The sequence below is a fragment of the Notamacropus eugenii genome, chromosome 4 (genome assembly GCF_028372415.1).
Source record: "Notamacropus eugenii isolate mMacEug1 chromosome 4, mMacEug1.pri_v2, whole genome shotgun sequence".
NCBI classification, from domain to species: domain Eukaryota; kingdom Metazoa; phylum Chordata; class Mammalia; order Diprotodontia; family Macropodidae; genus Notamacropus; species Notamacropus eugenii.
Genome location: NC_092875.1, coordinates 398,354,250 through 398,375,285, shown reverse-complemented (window position 1 = coordinate 398,375,285; position 21,036 = coordinate 398,354,250). Strand labels below are relative to the sequence as shown.

The following is a 21,036-nucleotide window of genomic DNA, read 5'->3' as shown; positions in this document are numbered from 1 at the left end:
ATCCACATTCTGCGCAGCAATCTAACTGTAAACAATTTTTCTTTGAGAATTTAGACAATTGGTAATGAAGGTTTCTGCCATTGTAACTTGTACAACAGACAAGGATAGGGATAGGTATTGGACTGGTGATTTCATTGGTATAGGAAACTTTCTTTACCAGCTCAGGTTGCTACCTTCTCTTCAGCTCTAAGATGTCTTAGAGAGTTGCCTAGAGCATTGGCAGATTAAGTGACTTGTCCAGGGTCCTGTGTGTATCAGAGGCAGGACTTGAACCCAGGTCTTCCTGGTTTTGAGGCCATCTCTGGTCTATTTTGGCTCTACAGTAGTAATCTGTTGACAAGACAAAGACAAAATAATGTTTGTGAACCTGTTGAAATGTATTGAGGCTGCTCATAATCACTGAATCACTGAGAAAATATTAATTTAATTGTTGGTGCTGCTGTTGTGTGGTGTTTGTCCATTGACTAATGAAGTGGCATATAACTTAATCATCTGCATATTGATATATTTGCTATATGTGAAATGAAAAGATGAATAGAAGTTTCAGTTTAAAAGGAAGGCTTGTACACGTGCAGTCTTTCCTTAGAGAGGCTGTTGAAGAAGTTAGCAAAGCTGATTTTTCTTATGCAACCAAAGGAATCAAAAAAGATTATTTCATTGGATGCTTAGTCATGGTTATGATGACTGTAAATAAGACCACCCTAAATGTAATTTCAGTGTATGTGCCAACATTTATTGTGAATTAAATGGAGAATTTCCATGAAGAATTTGATGATATCCTCCAAACTGTATTTAATTATTTATTATATTATTTTAAAAATATGTACAAAAGAAGATGTTGAAAATTTTTTAAAATTAATTTATTTGCTTTCAGTTTTCTACAGTCACTTCCATAAGTCTTACATTTTCTCCCCCTCCCTCCCCAAGATGGCATGCCATCTTATATACATTCTACACATACATTCTTATTAAACACATTTTCACATTAGTCACGTTGCATGGAAGAATTAAAATGAATGGGAGAAGCCAGGAGAAAATATTCTGCTTCATTCTGCATTCCATTTCCATAGTTCTTTCTCTGAATGTGGATGGCATTTTGTCTGAAGAGTCCTTTTGGAATTTTTAGGTCCTTGCATTGCTGTTGAAAACTTTTTTGGAAAATGTGATTTAGAATGAAAAAATCAGTCAGAAAAGGCTTTATAGACTGACGTGGACATGCCATACTATTTATTTTGAATATTTTATTCAAAAGTGAGTCAAAAGATATTGGCTTTGACAGGTATCTACCAACTTCACAAAAAGTGTAATTAACCATCTTAAACAATTAGAAAGCAGCTAGGTAATCATTATTTACAAATCTGCTACCTTTGTCCAATCCGATAGATCCTTACAGGTTAGAATGGTATAATGTAGTGGAAAAGGACTGAACTGGGAGTCAGAAACAGCCCTAGTCTGAAACTTTCTTCTGATAGGCACTAGCAAGGCATCTGTTTCCTTATCTGTAAAATGGACATAATACCTGTAGTATTTACTTTTGAGGGATATTGTGAGCATTAAATGGATCAAAGTATATAAAGAACTCCCTAAACCTTAAAATTACCATATAAAAGTCACTTATTATTATCATGTTAATATTCATTCCTCAAATGAAATTGTGATCTCTTTGAATCCTTACCAGTGATATTAGTCCCAAACCATCCATGCCTTCCATAGGAGCCATGCCCTTCCCATGCAGCTCATTTCTCTGTACTCTCAAGAACTTGGTGGTACACAATTCTCTGCTTGGAAACATTTTGATGGAAACCTATATTGCTGTCTCCTGACATTGAAGAGAAGTAATGGAGCTCTGTGACGGCTGCGTATTAGTCATCTATCCCTCACTTGTGCAGTCATTATTTCTTAATAGTAAATATATGTTTGCCAATAAGTGTGAAATTAAGAAAGCAGTAACACTGTTTAAATGGATTAGCTTCAAAATGATTTGTTGAAATACATTTTTAACTGTAAGCAGTAGACCACAGTAAAGACACTGCTGTCCAAAAAACTCAACAATGTTAAACTTTTACTTCAGCCTGAAAGAGCCCAGAAACCGAAGTAGTTGGCAGATGTTTAGTATTCTTGTTGATCACGGAGATGGAGCCACTGAGGGCAAAAGTCTTGTGGAGTACAACTGTACTTGCAGTATATTATAGCAGGAAATCATAGATGTTTGACAAAACAAAAAAGAAATTTGAGAGAAAATAATTTTGGAGTGAGATCAAGCAAAAACTTGGTTGTCCAAGGTTTATTTGTATATATGAAACTAGAAGGAGGGCAAGAAGCAGACAAAGTGGAATGGATCTTCTGTCATTTTTCTAATGCCCTATTCTTGTCAGCAATAGTGAGTCCACCACATTTAGAATCTGCCATTTCAGTACCCAGTAGTATACTATGTTAAAAAGTGTTACTGGCATTTAACATCGTTTGGTTGGATAAAATGTTGGAATGTCACCAAAAGATTGATTCTCAGAATATCTCAAAGTAGGAAATTCCAAAAGATCACAAGATAGTTCTTGTAAAAAAGAACACTGAGAAGATAAGCAGCTGTTTGAATGCCTGTTTATTCATCTCTCTCTGTATCGAAGGCATCGTCAATTAAAAACAAACAAAAGAAACAGGCAGTATTTCATAGACAATTTTCTGTAGTAGAACAAATGTGTAGTGACAATTTTCTGTAGTCAGACAAATGTTTGAAAGGTTTTATAAATGTCTCCTTGTGATGGTTTTGAATTTTAAGAAAGTTTCTGAACTCCACTTATTCAAGTACAGCTCTGAAGGCTCTATGTAATTTGATAAGATATTCCCCATTTGTACATCAAAATCTTATTGAACTCTGTGGCAGATGCCACTGCAGAGATAACTTTGTTCAGGGAGCCATCCTGTATGTCCATACCAAAGGTAGTGTCTCTGTGGTAATGGTGGTCTGCCTAAAGCCAAAACAAAGGATTCTGTGTTGGTGGCAATGTTTATCAAATTCTTGTACAGGTAACATCATACTTTCACATCAAGCCTTGGGAACACTGCTATGTCTTTTGTAAAGTGAAAGAGATTGTTTCTCCATTGAATCTAGGAAAACAAAGTAATTAAACGAAAAATGAATCTGTCTAATCAGTGACAACAACTAGACTAGCACCTGAATTAGTCTACCAGTAACTGACTCTTGGACAAACCCTTCAGATGGGCAGTGAGCTGGTGCATAACTGAATTGTAACATGAGATAGCCATGGAGTTTATTGGAAATTGCTTAGTGCTTTTCATGATTTCCAAGTCTTCATGGCCACTAACTCTCATGTCTTTTTAGCTGTTATTTTCCTGGTGATGCTGGAAGCATAGAAATAGGGGAGTTAGAGTTACAGATGACTCAGAGAACAGTGATAGCTGTATGGAAGTTGCAGTATGTTAACCAAAGATGCAAAGAGATTGCCTGAAAGATACACCAAGGACATAATCACAAACCATGATCAATACGAGTAATATCACTCAGATGTTAAGCTTAAAAAAAAAAAAAAAAAAAAAAGGAAATCCACTAGCCAATTGAATCAATCCGTTAGGGAGGATTTCTGATAAAATATGTACAAGAATTGAACAAGATTAGAAGGTAAGGAAGTTTTTTGTTTTGGTTTGTTTTGGTTGGTTTGTTTGGTTTTTTTTGCTATAGCTAAGAGAATACTCATGCTGATAAGAATCACAGATCCATCAAAGTGTACCAGGTTTATTTGAAGGCAAGGGCTTTATGACTAATGAGGCTGCAGTGAAACCTTCATACATGGATAAGAGCTATAACCCCTCTACAAAGTTATATTATCCTGAAATAGAGAACTTGAAAGAAGTTCCATTTCAGTTTTTGAAGCTTGTAATGTCTTAGAGCCACCAAACTTCCAGGCTTATCTTTCTGAAACACTGATGCTTTGTGATCTTATAATGTGATAAGTAGTAAGTCACAAAGGACATATTTGCTGTTGATACTCTGAAAAGTAAAAATATAAATGCAAATTTTAAAATATTGGGCAATTCTGAGTCCTTATAGATTTTTTTAGATCACAAAAAAATTTTGTTTGAACCCTTTACAACAGTATTTATTAATATTTTTTTTTAATTGCACAGAGGTATCCTGTAGTGATGTCTGCTTATCTTGGAATCATGGGCCGAGTTCTGTTGCAAAATACTAGTTTCTTTTCTTCACTTCTAAATCAGATGGCTCATAAATATAACCAGGAGGTAAGAATCAGTGCTTTTTATTTTAAAACCTGAAACATTAAAGGACTCATGAAGTCCTCCTAGATTGTCCCAATTCCTCTTTTTGTTTCTTATTTTTCAATTCAACTCAACATTAAATGGAAGCCAAATTTCGTAAGGTTCTTTTGTAGTTGTAAAACTTCTCACTCTGAAATTCTAATGAACAAGAGTAAAGTTGTTGGTAAATAAGATTATATATACAAACCTTTGGAGGCAAATTGAATTCTTGTGTCCACTGCTGATAGGGAATTGAATTTTACCCAAAGGACAACCAGGTACATTTATGTGCACCGGGAGTCAGAAAGACTTGTGTTCACATCTCTCCTCATAGATATGTGATTCTGGACAAGTTATTTAACTTCTGTGTATCTCAGTTGTCTTTTTTGTAAAATATCGGGTTTGAACTTGGCCTCCAACTCTTTCAGCTCTATCTTCCAACTATAAATTTATCATCCTATGGTAATTATTTTGAATTTGTCAATTTGATATGATATGATTTGTGAATTTGATATGATAGAGGCTTGTGTTTATATTTTTGTAATACCACCTCTAAATCCCATCTGCGTATTTTTTCTGTCATATATAAAACCTGAAACATGAAGTCCTTGATTGTCCCAATTCCTCTTTTTGTTTCTTATTTTTCAGTTCAATAGCAGTAATAATAACTAGCACTTATATAACCCTTTTGTGCTAAGTACTATGTAAAAAAATACATTAATTAAAATGTAAGTGATAAAATAGTTTTTGAATTTTATGAAGTTATGAATGTAAAGAATTTATAACTAGTTTATGAATGTAAAGAATTCTTAAACTCTGATCATATAATATGATGTCTATAAATAAATACCATCATTATAGATAGCTTTGCCATTAAAGATTTGGTATACATAATTTTTAGTTACATTGGGGTAGTCTGCTTATTTAATATTACATTTTTTGACAAAATCCTCAGATTTCTTTGCTCTTTATTCTTTTTACATACTGTCTGCTTTGCAACCCCCTCTCCATGCATGTGTATATGTATATATAGATTTATGTAAATATACAGTTCTCTCTTTTCTTTCAGAAACAATATGTTCATTATTTTAGCGTAAAAGACATTGGGGGGAAATGAGGGATGGAGCAACTACGGAGCGGGTAGTGAGATGTTACATATTGAAAAGGAGATTCCTGCTTTACTCCCTCATTACCTCCCCACACCCTGCCCCTTCTTACTAGATGTCGACGGTTTTACATATATACATACATAATATATATAGGGCATTAATGTTCATCTGCTAAGCTTTAAAGTCATTGGGAAAATTCCCTTCCAGTAACAATACATGGACATCAGGAAGATACCATAGCTTTTGATATGCTAGATTTGGAGTTAGAAAAACCTGAGTTTAAATCCTGTCTTAGATGTGATCTCTGTCAGGGTTGGGGAACCTGTGACCTCAAGGCCACATGTGGCACTACAGGTCCTCAAGTGCAGCTCTTTGATCGAATTCAAACTTGACAGAACAAATACTTTTATTAAGGGGATTCCCCCACTTCTTGTCACTGATCTTGGGCAAGTCATTCAACCTCAGTTTCATCATCTATAATAAAATGGGGATAATAGCACTTTATAAGAATGTTCGGAGGATCCCATGAGATATGTATGCGAAGTGTTTTGCAAACCAAAGTATTTTATACTTTAAGGTGTTTAAGATTTATTTAAGTAAATATGAGCTAGTCCTGGGCCACTCTAGGATCTTCTCTCGCACAGCTGTGCTGTGTCACAAAAAGCAGCTCTGTGAGGTCTGTATTCTGCATTGTAACCAACCTGACCTGGTGATTTTCCTCACCAACCAAGGGCATGTTGTGCTTTTATTAATTAATTGGTAATTGTGTGGTAATAATAGTGATTGTTGTCATCCAGTTGTGTCCAAGTCCTTGTGACTGCACTTGGATTTTTTTTTTTGGCAGAAATACTGAAATAGTTTGCCATTTCCTTCTCTAGCTCGTTTGATAGATGAGGAAACAGAGGCAAACAGGCTTAAGTGACTTGCCCAGGGTCACACAGCCAGTTAAGTGTTCCAGACTGGATTTGACCTCATGAAGATGAGCCTTCCTTATTCCAGGCCCAGCACTCTCTCCTCTTCACTCCCCCGCTGCCCTAATAACAGTAACGGTGATGATAATAGCTAGCATTTACGTAGTGCTTTCAGGTTTGTAATGTGTTTCACATGTGCTGTCTCATTTGGTTCTCACAACAAGCCTGGGAGGTAGGTGCTATTGTTATGTCTCATTTTACAGGTAAGGAAACTAACCTTAAAAATTACAAATAGCAGCCAGTTTTTTAAGTGTTTTTTAAAATAGCAAAGAAATATCTTGGTTGTAAAATAATGCATAACTTTTCTGGTAAAGTATCAAACCACTGACTAACACTAAGAAGCATTAAATAAATTCCAGAATTTTGAGGAGAAGATTGTGTGGGACACCATTACAGAAAGCTCTTCCTTGGTGTAATGCTAAGATGCTTAGGTTTAGGTACTTTAAAGGAGATAGCCATTTTTCCATTGACTCTCATGAGAGACATAAAAATCAGTGTATGTTCCAGATAAGTTCTCTAGCCAGTAAATGTCCAAAATAAATATAAAAGTATCACAGATCTCTTTCTAATACTGCAGCAACAAAGAAAGTGACAACTGCATGTAGTAAAATCATACTTAGGAATACAAAAAGTATCCTAGGCAATACATTTCAGTGAAAAGTAACTGATAGAACAATACAAAGCAAAGTTTCAAACTACATCTCGAGTAAAATGAATAACGTCATTTTAACAGGGATACATTAACTTTGTAGCGTATGATTCTTCAGGTTGGAATCATAAAAAGGATTAAGGCAGTTTCTGTTCTGATGGAGCTTATGAGTTTACTGGAGAAACAGAATGTGTATTTTTTCCATACTATAATAAGCAAGGCAACACATATGTATGCATGCATGCTTTCATGTAGTCATGTATGTGTTTGGTGCTTAGCATCATACCTGGCACATGATAGGTGCTTGCCATAAGGTGTCACATGCGTAATTGCTACATAAATAAAAGCCCCAAAGTCCAGTTGCTGAAATGTTAGTTGCATTATTGTCTTCCTGCTTCTTCTGTAAAAGTGGTAGTCCTCGTTTGCAAAAAGAAGTTATTCTCACAAGTTTTAAATTATTCAAATGCTTCTAAATTTGTGCAGTAGCTAATTTTTACATTTATTTTGAACATTTCACAGCATAAGACCTTATTATTGGAAAGAACATTGGTCTTGGTTTCAGTATATCATACTTTAGGTCTTGACAGCATCAGTTATTAGCAGCATGACAGTGGACATGTCACTGAATCTCTCTGGGCCTTAGTTTGCTTATTTATAAAATGGGGATGAAGATAATACTTGTATCACCTACCTCACATGAAGAAAAGCACATAAATCAAACAGTCAGGAGTCCAGTGAACACTGCAGGATGTTGTTAGTAGTGTTTTTGGTCTGCTGTCTATGTAACCTACTTCTTTTTAAAAACATGAGTGTTGGATTAATCTCTCATAAAGATGTTTTGTTAAAAATAATGATACGCTGATTGTTGGATTTTATTGGTATTTAATTGAAAAATGCACAGTAAAGAACATTGAATACTATCTATTCTTAGATTTAGGGATCATATGACAGCACTGGATTTTTAAATTCACTGAATTGAGGTGGTGTGAAGTTTCCTAGAAGGAATCGGTGACCTAATTAATAGATCCTTTAAACTGACAATTCTGTTTAAGTGAATTTTTGATAGGTTAAGACATCCATTATATTCAGACTATGCCCAAACTAGACTTAGGAGAGAGACAAAAATGAATCCTAAGATTTCTATGTTTCTTTAATATTACAAACACTTATTGCATATTGAAAAAAATGCCTCCTACTTTCTCAATCCTTCTATTTATCTCCTTTTTGTGATTTTTATTTGTGATGACATAATGATATTATTGGAGTATTTCCTAAAATGGAATTATATCATATATGTCAAAGTTGGATAGTTATCATTACATCTATCCCTTATTATTGATTGGTTTTTAGAATGCCATTATAAAAATAGTTCAAATCCTCATTGATTATACAGTTTACATCTTGGCCAATTGATTCAGCTTTTCAGTAGGCTTTGTTTCAAATGCATTAATTATGCTATTAAAATAATATTGTTTGGGGCAGTGCTGTTAATCATACTTGTACTTTGGTGTTGTCATCTATGAATATTAGTAGACATCCCTTAACAGGGAGAACGGTGCTCCGTTATATTCTCTCAAAACTTATTTTACAGACCTTTGCTGTGGGCAAGTTGTTGCTGAAAGCTGCAGCAAATTTTTTTGTTTTTTTGTGACAACGTTCACAATTACGTAGCCATTTCAGAATTTATTGCCTTTGATGAATTACCGTATTTAGTTTCAAATTGTCCTGTTTTTTCCTAAAACTTCTAAAATTTCCCCAATAGGGTGTATAAGCTAGTTTGTGTAAAAGAAATGACTGTCACCTTATAGACTTAATTCCCTGATTTTCCAGGGTAATTGGACATACTGATAAGAGATTAATCTTACGAGATTAATAGTATGAAGTCATTTGCATTTCTTAATGCAAATTAAAAATGAGAGGGTTCATTGTACTTCATACATTATTCAGGAAAATAAAGTCATCAGGGAAATTTTTGTGGATTGATACGAGGTTTATGGCAGGGTTTTGTTTTTTGGGGGGGGGAGGATCACAGATATAAATAGAGCTGGAAGGAAGCTCAGAGGCCATCTAGTCCAACTCATTCATCTTATAGATGAGGATACTGAAGGCCAAGGATAAGCAGGGTGACCAAAGGTCTCACTTACAGTAAGAATCAGAGATCAGATTCTAACCAAGTTCTCTCACTGCAGAACCAAGGTCCCATACAATCTCCTTAGAGGAAATGTTTCCAGCTTCTTAGCTTTTTTTACCCCCACCTCCTGTCACTAGAGCAATGATTATGGTTTCCTTTTGTCCTTCTTCCAAATCATTTAATATTTTATTCTTATGGCTTTAGAGTCTGAAAGGGTATTGGAGATCACCTTGTCCCTCATTTATTAACACAAGAGAGTCCAGAGAGGTTAAGTAAGTTCTCTTTGTCACAGAGGACTGAATAATGAGTTGGGAATGCTTTTTAAAATTTAACTTGAAAAAAAAAATTAGTAGAAGTTTACTTATTCTTCCTCCTTTCTCTTATTCCATTGGGGGGGAAAAGAAAAACAAATTCCCTCATTGGCTCTGTTCCAAAAATAATGAGTCTCATTCTGTATCCTGAAGGCATTACCTCTCTGCCAGGAGGTGGCTAGAATATATCATTATCACATCTCTTGAATTATAGATGGTCATTGTATTGATCAGACTCTTAACAGTTTTCAAAGTCTTTACAATGTGGCTATTATTGCATCATTTTTTCCCCCTAGTTCTGCTCATTATATACTTGATCAATTTGCAGTTGATCATAATTAAAAAGTATCCCATCATGCAAGCTCAAATTTATGTCTGGCTTAAGGGGAAAAATTGGCTAAATCAGTGTTTCATAAAGTTTCTTAATACAGGAGAATAAAAGTTTTTTTTTTCTAAATTGATAGTACATAATACACATGTCATTTATTTTCCCAGCTTTTGAGGTTTTTTTAGATGGCACAATTCGTTAAGGCTTTGTGAACTGATAAATACTTTGCAATATTAACAAGGCTTTCTCTAGATTTTAAAATAGAAAAAAATAGTATGTACTTTAGAAGAATAGATTTTTTTTTCTCAAAAGTAAAGATTCTCACTCCTCTTTGCTCTCCTCCCCATTTTTACAAGTTATTATGTCACAGTTCAGTGTGACCAACCATTCCTTTTCAGACTTCTTTACAGGCTCCTCATTTATGTGATGCCCCCTAACTATTTTAATAGTGTCCAAAGCTGTGTCCTGGGTTCTTTTTTCACTCTGTGAATTCAACAGTTCCTCAAGACTAGTGTATTTATTATTTTTTAAAATTATTTTGTTTTCATTTGTTTTTTTCCCTCCCTTCTTTCCTTTCCCCCTCCCTCCCCATTTCCTCCCTGAGATGACATATAATTTTATGTAGGTTCTACACATACATTCCTATTAAATACATTTTCACCTTAGTCATGTTGCATAGAAGAATTAAAATGAATGGGAGAAATCATAAAAAAAAAACCCAAAACATAATACAAAAGAAAATGTTCTGCTTCATTCTATGATCAAATTCTATAATTCTTTCTCTGGATGTGGAAGGCATTTTGCCTCAAAAGTCCATTGGGAATTTTTTAAGTCCTTGCATTGCAATGAAGTACTAAGTCTACCAGAAAAATTCCTTGCACCCTGTGGTTGTTGCTGTGTACAAAGTTCTCCTGGTTCTGCTTCTTTCACTCAGCATCAGTTCATGTAAGTCTTTCCAGGCCTCTGAAGTCTTCCTGTTCATCATTTCTTACTGCATAATAGTATTCCATTGCATTCATATACCACAGTTTATTCAGCCATTCCCCAGTTGATGAGCATCCCCTTGATTTCCAGTTTTTGGCCACCACAAAGAGAGTTGCTATAAATATTTTTTACATGTAGGACCCTTTCCCATTTTTATGATCTCTTGGGGATCCAAGTCTAGTGAATTTAGTACCATCTATATTCCTGTCCATAGATATAGCCTATCTTTCCCTGGAACTGCAGTCTTGCATCGCTGACTTCCTTTGGATATTTAAACCTACATGTCTTGAAGACATCTCAAACTCACTTTGTCCAGAATAGAAATTATTATCTTCCTTGAGTTGTTCACCCCACCTCCTGCCCCACTCCATTCCTCCTCCAAATTGGCCTGTATCACAGAGGGATTACTATTCTTCCATTTTCTCAGATTTGTAACTTTGTCATTGTCCTAGTCTCTTGATTCTCCCTCATCCCATGAGTTCATTCGTTTGCCAGATATTGTCATTTCTACCTTCACAAAATCATTTGCTATTTCTACCTCCGCAGCACCCTTTAACATCTGCCACCCTACTTCAGACCTTCATTAGGTTATTGCCTCTCACTTAGGTTATTGCCTCTCACTTAGGTTATTGCCATAGCTTCCTAATTGGTCTCCCTGCCCCAAGTTTATGCCTATTCCGATCCATCCTTACTGATACCAAAGTGATTTTCTTTAAATGTGGATCTGACCATGTCAACTCACCCTACCCAGCCACTTGCTAGTGTTTCCCTGTTTCTTCTGGTATAAAATGTAAACTCCTGTGTTAGCTTTTAGAACCTTTTGTAACTTGCCTCCAAAATAATTTCTTAGCTTTATTAGATTTTGCTCCTCTTTCTGTACTCTGAGATCAAGCCATACTGGCCTTCTCTTCACTCTTCATCTATCCCTCTCCTTTCCTCCTTCTCTCCCATTCTTCCTCTTTCCCTTGGTACGTATCACCTCACCTACCATGTATACTTTCTCCCAGCTCCACTTTATGATATCTCCCTGCCGTTCTTTAACATAAAGGTCTAACTTTTATGTTTTCCATGAAACCTCTCCTGATTATTCCCAACTACCAGTGTCCTTCATCCCAAACAACCTTTATTTTTACCACCCTATATTATTTGTATTTTTTAAAAAGTTTTTCATGTACTTAAATATGTGCTTATTCTCCCTTCTGTTGAAATGTAAGCTTCTTGTATAGGGATTTTATATTTGTAGGTCCAGCACATAGCACAGTTCTTGGCATATAGGAGGTACTTAATAGATGTTTATTGGTTTTAAACATTAGTAATATCTAGTCTCATTTAAATTAAAATATCTTGACATTCCTCTTTTTTATTATGCAGATGGACCAGCTTTTGGGTAATATGATTGAAATGTGGGTTGATCGCATGGACAGCATTACCCAGCCAGAAAGAAGAAAACTTTCTGCTTTGGCATTACTTTCACTTCTGCCATCTGATAATGGGTAAGTGGTTAAAATTCTTTGTTGAAAGAAAATTTCTGTTACTTAAGAATGTATCACTATGTCTTATTATATTGGTTTCTCTGTCAGTGTGTCTATATCATATATCATATATGCACATAGGTATGTGTATTCTATCATCCAGGTGATTTAAAAAAAAAAAATTCCTCCTTAGTGTGTGTCAACAGATTATTATTCCTAGAGTCAAAACTTATTGGAGCTATCTAGCTATTTGGAACAAATTTTTTCATTACACAACAGAACTTCAGTTGAAAAACTGAAAAAAACATGTTTCCGAAAAAAAAAAATTTTTTTTGGTAATATTAATAAATTTTGTTTTCCTATATATACTCTCAAATTGTTCATCATTATATCAGGTTTCATTGCAGATTATCTCAGTATATTTTGCTTTTAACATTTAATTCTTCATACTCATAGTAAATATTTAAAACATCTTATTTCCTGTCAGGTAAGCCAAAAATGCTAATACTTTATTTGCATTTATCTTGTCATTTAGGATTATCTTTAGAGAAACTTAAAAGTTGCCTCAGCCCTTTCAGTTAATGCATATCTTATTTTGTATAGCAATTTAGGTCATCAGATAGTTTTTAGAGTCTTTCGTAAGTTTTAAATTTCAGCATTTACAAGAACAAAATGTATTGAACCAAGACATCTTTAATTTTTTCAGTACTGTTTCTTGATTTTTTGAAATGTAACAGTTTTCTTATTGCTTAGGATGTTAATTTCATATTATAGAAATGGAATGAGAATTATATTATGATATATTTGGTTTTTCAACTGTAAGGTACTTTGCAAAGTTTTCTAAATCTAATGCAGTGAGAAAAAGCTATTACTCAGTTGTTTCATTTTTATATTCTGATATTTGTGTTATGAATAGAAACATTTCTTTGTGGTGTTAAAAATAAACAAGAAGTACTTCTGTTTACAAAATGTCAATTTCCTAAATTATAGGTTCACATATTCAAAGATCAAAACACTCAATATGAAACTTGCTTTTTTAAATTTATTTTGGAAATGAAGTATCAGAGCTGTAGCATTCATATACATATTTATATTTTATGTAAATCAAGTACATCTTGTACTACAGTGGGAAAATAATGACTTAGAGGTTATCAAAACTCTTATAAATATTTATTTTGTTGGGGTACTTGACTTATAGCAATATGATCTCTACAACTATCTATTGAAGGCAAAATTTATTGCAATGCCAGTACACAACCTGGCTTCCTCTTTACTAAAATGACCAGCCTTCTATTTAGTTTAGATTAGGGATCTGTTATCCTAGCAGTGTCTCTAATGATTGAAATAAAACTTAGTGTATATAGATGATTTTTTAAATAAACAGACCATAAATATCTCTGACTTTGCTTGATAACTTTTTACCATTGTAAAAATATAGGTAGGGATCCATGAATTTAATTAAAAAAGATATGCATGCATGTATAGGATTGCCACCATGTGATGATCTTGTGATTTGCCCAATTTCCAGCTTTTGTTGTAAAATCTTTTTATCTCTCATCACTTCCCTAGAGCATCCTTTCATTCCACTATCCTGTATATCACATTTGTTCTCCTATTTAATCTGATTTCTTATGGAAATATGTGTCCCTCCCCATCCCACATTTTTTTAAACATAATGAAGATTACAGGAAAATGTGTTTCAAACTTTCCTATCACTAAACACAGAAGGGAAGTATAAAGAAATTTATCGTTATCATTGAAATAGCACATTAGATAATCTCTTTCCAAGGGAATATATATTTAAAGATATTTATAGATGCAGTATCAGCTAAGTAAGTCAGTGCATTCATTGAATCAGTAAGAATTAATTAAGCACCTACTGTATATCAGTCACTGTGTTAAGTACAGGTGATACAGACACAATAGTGAGACAATTTCTATTTTCATAAAACTAATAGTCAATTGAAAACTAATTAAAACTAATGGACTGCCTTAATATGTTCACAGATAAATACTATTTATGTATACACGTATACAGATTTACACATATCACAAATGTTTTATATAGTGTACAGATGCTATATGTAGTAAATATTCCAGTGTTTGGGGGGGCATGATACTACCAACGGAGTGAACGCGTCTTTTGAAGTAGGTGGTATTTGAGCGGAGTTTTGAAGGGATAAGGGAAATCTTGTGTCTTCTTTCTTTGTCAGATCTATTGCTTGCTTACTCTTCAGTCCACTCACACAACCACCAACTGTGTTTAGACTGCCACTACTTCTTATGAGTTCTTAAAAGAACCTTCTCAGTCGTTTCCCTATCTTAGTTGTCTCCTCACTGTGGTCCATCCTCCACTCAGCAGCCAAAGTGATTTTCTAAAAATGATCTGACCTTATCAGTCCTGTGCTTAATAAACTCATTTAGTTTTCTGTTACTCTCAGGATCAGATATAAAGGCCTTTGTTTATTAACATTTAATGCTTTTCATAGTCTGACCACTTTCTGCCTTTCCAGTTTTTGGTGTTTTTTTATTCTCTCCACACACTGTAGTCCAGCCATGCTAACCTCCATGTTATTCTTTTTTTTAAAAAAATAATTTATTTATTTTTCAGTTCTCAACATTCACTTCCACAAGAATTTGACTTCAAAATTTTTTCCCCCTACTACCCACCCCAGGACAGCATGCACCCCATTCACCGCTTTCTCCAGTCTGTCCTCTCTTCTATTACCTACCCTTCTTCCATCCCCCTTCCACTCTATTTTCCTGTTGGGCAGAATAGATTTCTATACTCCATTGCCTGTATATCTTAATTTCCAGTTGCATGCTAAAACAGTTTTTAACGTTTATTCTTAAAGCTTTGAGTTCCGTATTCTCTCCCTCCCTCCCCACCCCACCCTTATTCAGAAAACAAGCAATTCCATACAAGTCATACATGTGTGACAATGCAAAACACTTCCATAATATTTATGTTGTAAAAGACTAACCCTCTGTCCCTATCCTGCCCTCCGTTTATTCCATTCTCTCCCTTCACCTGTCCTCCCACAATAGTGTTTGCTTCTGATTATTCCTTTCCCCAATTTGCTGTCCCTTCTATTATTTTCCCTCTCCTATCCCCTTCCCCCTTGCCTTCCTGCAGGGTGAAATAGATTTCCATATCCAATGGAGTGTGTGTTATTCCCTCCTTAAGCCATATCCCATGAGAGTAAGGCTCAATTATTTCATCTTCCTCCTTTTCCCCTCCATTGTAAAAGCTCTATCTTCTCTCTTTTATGTGAGATGATTTGCTACATTCTACCTCTCCCTTTCTCTTACTCCTAGTACATTCCATTCAACAGTAAATTTTATTTTATTTTATTTCTTTAGGTATTCTCCCTTTATATTCATCTCATCCTGTGGTGGGGTGATCACCCCTGGATGTGTGGATGTGTGTGTGTGTGTGTGTGTGTGTGTATGCACCTGTGTGTTCACACATACACACACAATACATATATACACACATACACGTATGCATGTACATTTACCTACGAATGCATATGTAATATACAGATGCATACATACCCATATGTACTTACATACATATGTGTGTGTATACGTGTGTGTGTGTGCGTGCGTGTGTGTGTGTGTGTGTGTATTCCCTCTAACTACCATACTACTGAAAAAGGTCTCCTGAGTTACAAATAACATGTTTCCATGTGGGAATGTAAACAGTTCAACTTTAATGAGTTCCTTAAGGCTTTTCTTTCCTGTTTACTTTTTCATGTTTCTCTTCATTCTTGTATTTGAAAGTCAAATTGTCTATTCAGCTCTGGTCTTTTCAACAAGAATGCTTGGAATTCCTCTATTTCATTGGAATTCCATTTTTTCCCCTGAAGTATTATACTCAGTTTTGTTGGGTAGGTGATTCTTGGTTTTAATCCCATCTGTATTGGCCTCTGGAATATATTCCAAGCCCTTTGATCCCTTAGTGTAGCTAAATCCTGTGTTACCCTGATTGTATTTCCACAATACTTGAATTGTTTCTTTCTGGCTGCTTGCAATATTTTCTCCTTGAGCTGGAAATTCTGGATTTTGGCTGCAATATTCCTAGGAGTTTTCCTTTTGGGATCTCTTTCAAGAGGTGATAGATAGGTGAATTCTTTCCTTTTCTGTTTTGCCCTCTGGTTCTAGAATATCAGGGCAGTTTTCCTTGATAATTTCTTAGAAGATGATGTCAAGGCTCTTTTTTTGATCATGGTTTTCAGATATACCAATAATTTTAAAATTCTCTCTCCTGAAGCTGTTTTCCAGGTCAGTTGTTTTTCCAATTAGATATTTCAAATTGTTTAATATTTTTTCATTCTTTTGGTTTTGTTTTATAATTTCTTGGTTTCTCATAAAGTCATTAGCTTCCATCTGCTCCATTCTAATTTTTAAAAAAACTAATTTCTTCAGTGGGCTTTTGAGCCTTTTTTTTTTTCATTTGGCCAATTCTGCTTTTTAAAGCATTCTTCTCATTGGCTTTTTGAACCTCTTTTGCCATTTGGGTTAGTGTATTTTTAAAGGTGTTGTTTGCGTCAGCATTTTTGTGGGTCCCCTTTAGCCAGCTGTTGACTTGCTTTTTAATGATTTTTTTGCATAGCTCTCATTTTTCTTCCCAAATTTTCCTTCACCTCTCTTACTTGATTTTCAAAATCATTTTTGAGCTCTTCCATGGCCTGAGATCATTGCATATTTTTTTTTTGGAGGTTTTGGATGTAGAAGCCTTGACTTTGATGTCTTCCTCTGATGATATGGTTTATTCTTCCTCATCTGAAAGGATGGAAGAAAGTACCTTTCCACTAAGAAAGTAACCTTCTATAGTCTTATTTTTTTCCCCTTTTTGGGCATTTTCCCAGCCAATTACTTGACTTTTGAGTCTGTAATTTCTCAGTTCCTCCAAGGTGCCACAATCAAGGGAGAGGAGTTTACTCTTCTCCTGGCCTGTGCTCTCATCTACGAGCAACCACAAGTAATGTTTTCTGCCCAGGATCTGCGAGTAGGATTCCCTCTCCACAGTCACCACCAACCTTATCACGCCAGTATTCCTCCTCACCCCAGCACTGCCACTCAGGACTGAGACCCAGATGGGCACTCCAGGGTCTTTAGGCCGAGGGCTCCAAAAGTGGACGCTGCAGCCCTGGGACCAGAACTAGGGCCAGACTGTGCTCCCCTCACACCCAGGTGAAAGAGCTTTCTCACTGACCTCTGAAGCTGTCTTTGGTGTTTGTGGGTTGAGAAGTCTGGGAAGCGCAGCTGCTACCCATGATTCTGCTCCCTGAAGCCTGCTCTAGTCCTGTCTGTGTGACCCTCACTGGGCTGTGCTCTGATCTGAGCCGGGTGCAATAGACCTTTCCTGTTGGCATTCCAGGTTATCTTAGACTGGAAATCTCGTTCACTCTGTTGTTTTGTGGTTTCTGCTGCTCTAGAATTTGCTTAGAGTCATTTTTTACAGGTATTTTATGGGCTATGAGGGGAGAGCTAGAGCAGGTCTGTGTTTCTCTTCCACCATCTTGGCTCTGCCCCATCTCCATGTTATTATTTATAAGAGACACTTCATCTCCTTTGTACCGGCTGTTCCCCATGTCTTGAAGTAACTTCTAACTCTTAGACTCCAGCTTTAATGATCACATCAAGTGTCTCCTACAGGAGCCCCTTCCTGGTCTCCTCAGTTGTTAATGTCATTCCCTCTAAGGTTACCTTCCATCTTTTCTCTCTTTATCATGTATATTCTAATTGTTTTTCAAATGCCAAACATATGTTTGCCAAAAAAAACTATTTTAATGGAGAACTCACAGGGCAAGTGCTCACACAGTGGTCAGAAAAAGGTATAGAAGGACACTCTCAGGGTCTTTCTTAAGAACTTTGGAATTGATTGTGTAACATAAGAGACACTGTCACAGCATGACATGCCCTCATCAGAGAAGGTTCTATGCTCTACGAGCAAAGCAGAATTGAAGTAGCTCAAAAGAAACACAAGATGTACAGATTTATAGAGTTCACTCCAGATGTTCACACAGACTTTTGTGCCTGATCTGTGGTAGAGCATTCTTAGCTGGTATTGGTCTGATCAGCCACAGTTGAACATACTGTAACTGGACTCTAACATAGTGATGTTATCTTGATCCTCTTTGAGAATGAAGGACAACCACCTATCTAATTTCTGTGTTTTTTCTCCTGATAAAATGTGATCTTCTTGTGAGGACACGGACTGTTTGATTTTTCTTTTTATCCTCAGAATTTAGCACAGTATTTGAAACTTAAATACTTGTTGATTTGATTGTATACAAGAATAGAAAGTATATTATATTGACTAGAGTGGCTGTGAGTATATGAGAAGGAGTAATGTGTAATCAGTCTAGAAAGACTGGCTGCCATCAGATCCTAATGTACTTTAAATACCAGATAAAGGAATTTATATTTTATTTGAAAGGCAATGAGGAGCTTCTTGAGTTAGGGAGTGACATGGTTTGGCCTACCTTTTAAGAATATTAGTCTTAGAGCTATGTGGAGGATGTGATGGACAGAAGAGATATTAAATACAGGCAAACTAATTAGAGAGACATTGTAGTAGTCTGAGTGAAAAGTGGTAATCACTTGAACTAGAGTAACTGAGAGAGGAGAGGTATGAGAAAGATTGTTGACAAGATTTGATACCTCACTTCATTTGGGGCATGAATCAGAATAAAAAATTAAGGATTATGCCTAAGATTTGAACTTGGGTGACACTGGAAGAGTGATCAGAAGGTCACTGGAAGAAACAGTATCTTTAAGGGGAAATATAGGTTATTTTAGATATGGTTTATGACACTTTCTATTCTCTAGCTATCGTTGAAGAGGTCACCTATAGAACTCATTTGTAGGACAACCTGTAACAAAAAGGGACTTAGTGTACATCTTTGTAATTGGAGAAACATTTTCACTAGGTTTCATAGGTTCAGAAATTGAGACTCAGAAGGAGCATTAGAGGCCATCAGATGCAATCCCCTTAGCTCTCCACCCAGCTCCAAACTGATTTTACATATGATAAAACTTAAAGCAAGAAGTGAGATCAGGGGATCCAGTCCTGAATGAGACTTCAGAGGCCATCTGGTTCTAACCGCCACGCCATGCTACATTTTTTTTTTTATCCTGGTACCATTTTCTTTTGGTAGTTGAGAGACAATGATACTGGATAAGAGTTTTGTTTTGTTTTATTGTTTTGTTTTTACTAGGGAATAAAATCAGGGGGAATTTTAGTGCTAAGCAAGCCCAAACCAGAGTTGTGGATAAACTCGTGGAAGGGACTTTTGATATAAATGAGTATGTAAAAGAAGATAGTTACCTTTGGAGCAAAAAGAATTAAATAAGAAAAGAACTAAAAATAATTAATTAGGCCTCTTGGAAGAAAAACAATTAAAGTATTAAGACAATTTATATACTTTTTAAGTTTTTGTTTTGAAAACTAAATCCTTTGTTATTTATTTACTTTGATAAATTTAGCTGTTTAAATTTAAAAAATAATTTGTTGAATTTTAAAAATTCTGGCAAATGTATATTTACTTGTAGTTTTGTATTTGTAGTTATGGTGCTTCTGTATCTGTTCAGCCCAGCTTACTGTTTGTCTTGTACAGTAGAGCTGTGTAGTAGGTGAGGGTTTTTTCCCCAATGCTTTCCTGGTTAGTGTGCTATACTAGTTTTCCATTTAACCGCCATTTCCTGTTCCAAAATTTTCTGGCTTAAACTTTGAAGTATGCTTATTCTTATTACTGGAGTCCAAGTGGTCATGTTGACTACATATTTTGAACAGGAATAAACTGAGGAATTTCATTTTGGGATTGTTTTTCATTTTCTTTCACCTACACTTCTAAATCTAGACACAAGGGCGTTGATGATGTTGTCAGTTTTGAAAACTCTTATTCCTTTTATTTTCCACACAATAAAGGATAACTGATCCTGTGTCATGAACAGTTTTCCTTATTTATGCCATTCAATAAATTCTCAAATTTGTGTCTAGCAGAAATTAATGTGTGAGTAAACAGGGACATACATATGTTTGTGTTTTCAAATGTGATTAAATGTATTTTTATTGTGCTTCTGTTTAACTATAAGTAAAATAAATTGTTCTTATTTCCATTTGATAGAACTGTTCCATTTTTACATTTTTATTCACCAGGAACTTCTGTCCTGCCAAAATAGCATAACTGCTTTCAATTATGCTTTTCCAAGAGGATTTGAGTGGATGTGATGATGGTTTTGCTTTTAACAGCAGATTTTAAAAAGGCTTACCGAAAGTTTTGCTGAGAGAAGACAGTAGAAAGATAGGTTTGGGGAAATAGGAGAGACATGAGGAAAGATGGACAGAATAACTCATGAAGAGAGATATCAGAAAAAAGAGAATGTTTGAACTGATGTAATTTCTCTTTACTGCCTCTTTTAAACACTTTTTTCCCCAATGCAGATATCCTTTAGTACATCCTGTGTTTTTTACCTTTTTGATTGCTCTGAAACAGGAATTTGAAGCAACTTCAGAAACACTAGGAGGATCCTGGTGAATATGAAATGTTACAGAGTTTAGTTCTAAAGCATCAACACATCTTTCTAACCAAAGTGGTTTTTTTTTTTTATAATTTATTATACTAGATCGACCCTCAGTTCTCTAATCTGTGAAATGGGGTTAATATCATTTATGATATCTGTTTTATATTGTTTCTGTAGGGAAGGCACTATATAAACCTGAGCTGTTAGTAATTATGTTGGACCTTCAAGTGAAGTTCACATGTGCGAGTACCTATGATAAGTTCTAGAAAAAGAA

At 35.2% G+C, this 21,036-nt stretch overlaps 1 protein-coding gene across 1 annotated transcript in view; it reads left to right on the top strand.

Annotated features, from left to right (window-relative positions):
- Positions 1-21,036, top strand: part of IPO11 (importin 11) — a 209,617-nt gene that overhangs the window by 124,987 nt on the left and 63,594 nt on the right. Inside the window, exons 26-27 of the mRNA XM_072605543.1 lie at positions 4,144-4,257; positions 12,127-12,248. Of these exons, the coding sequence (XP_072461644.1) occupies positions 4,144-4,257; positions 12,127-12,248 (236 nt within the window). The remainder of the gene's footprint in view (positions 1-4,143; positions 4,258-12,126; positions 12,249-21,036) is intronic.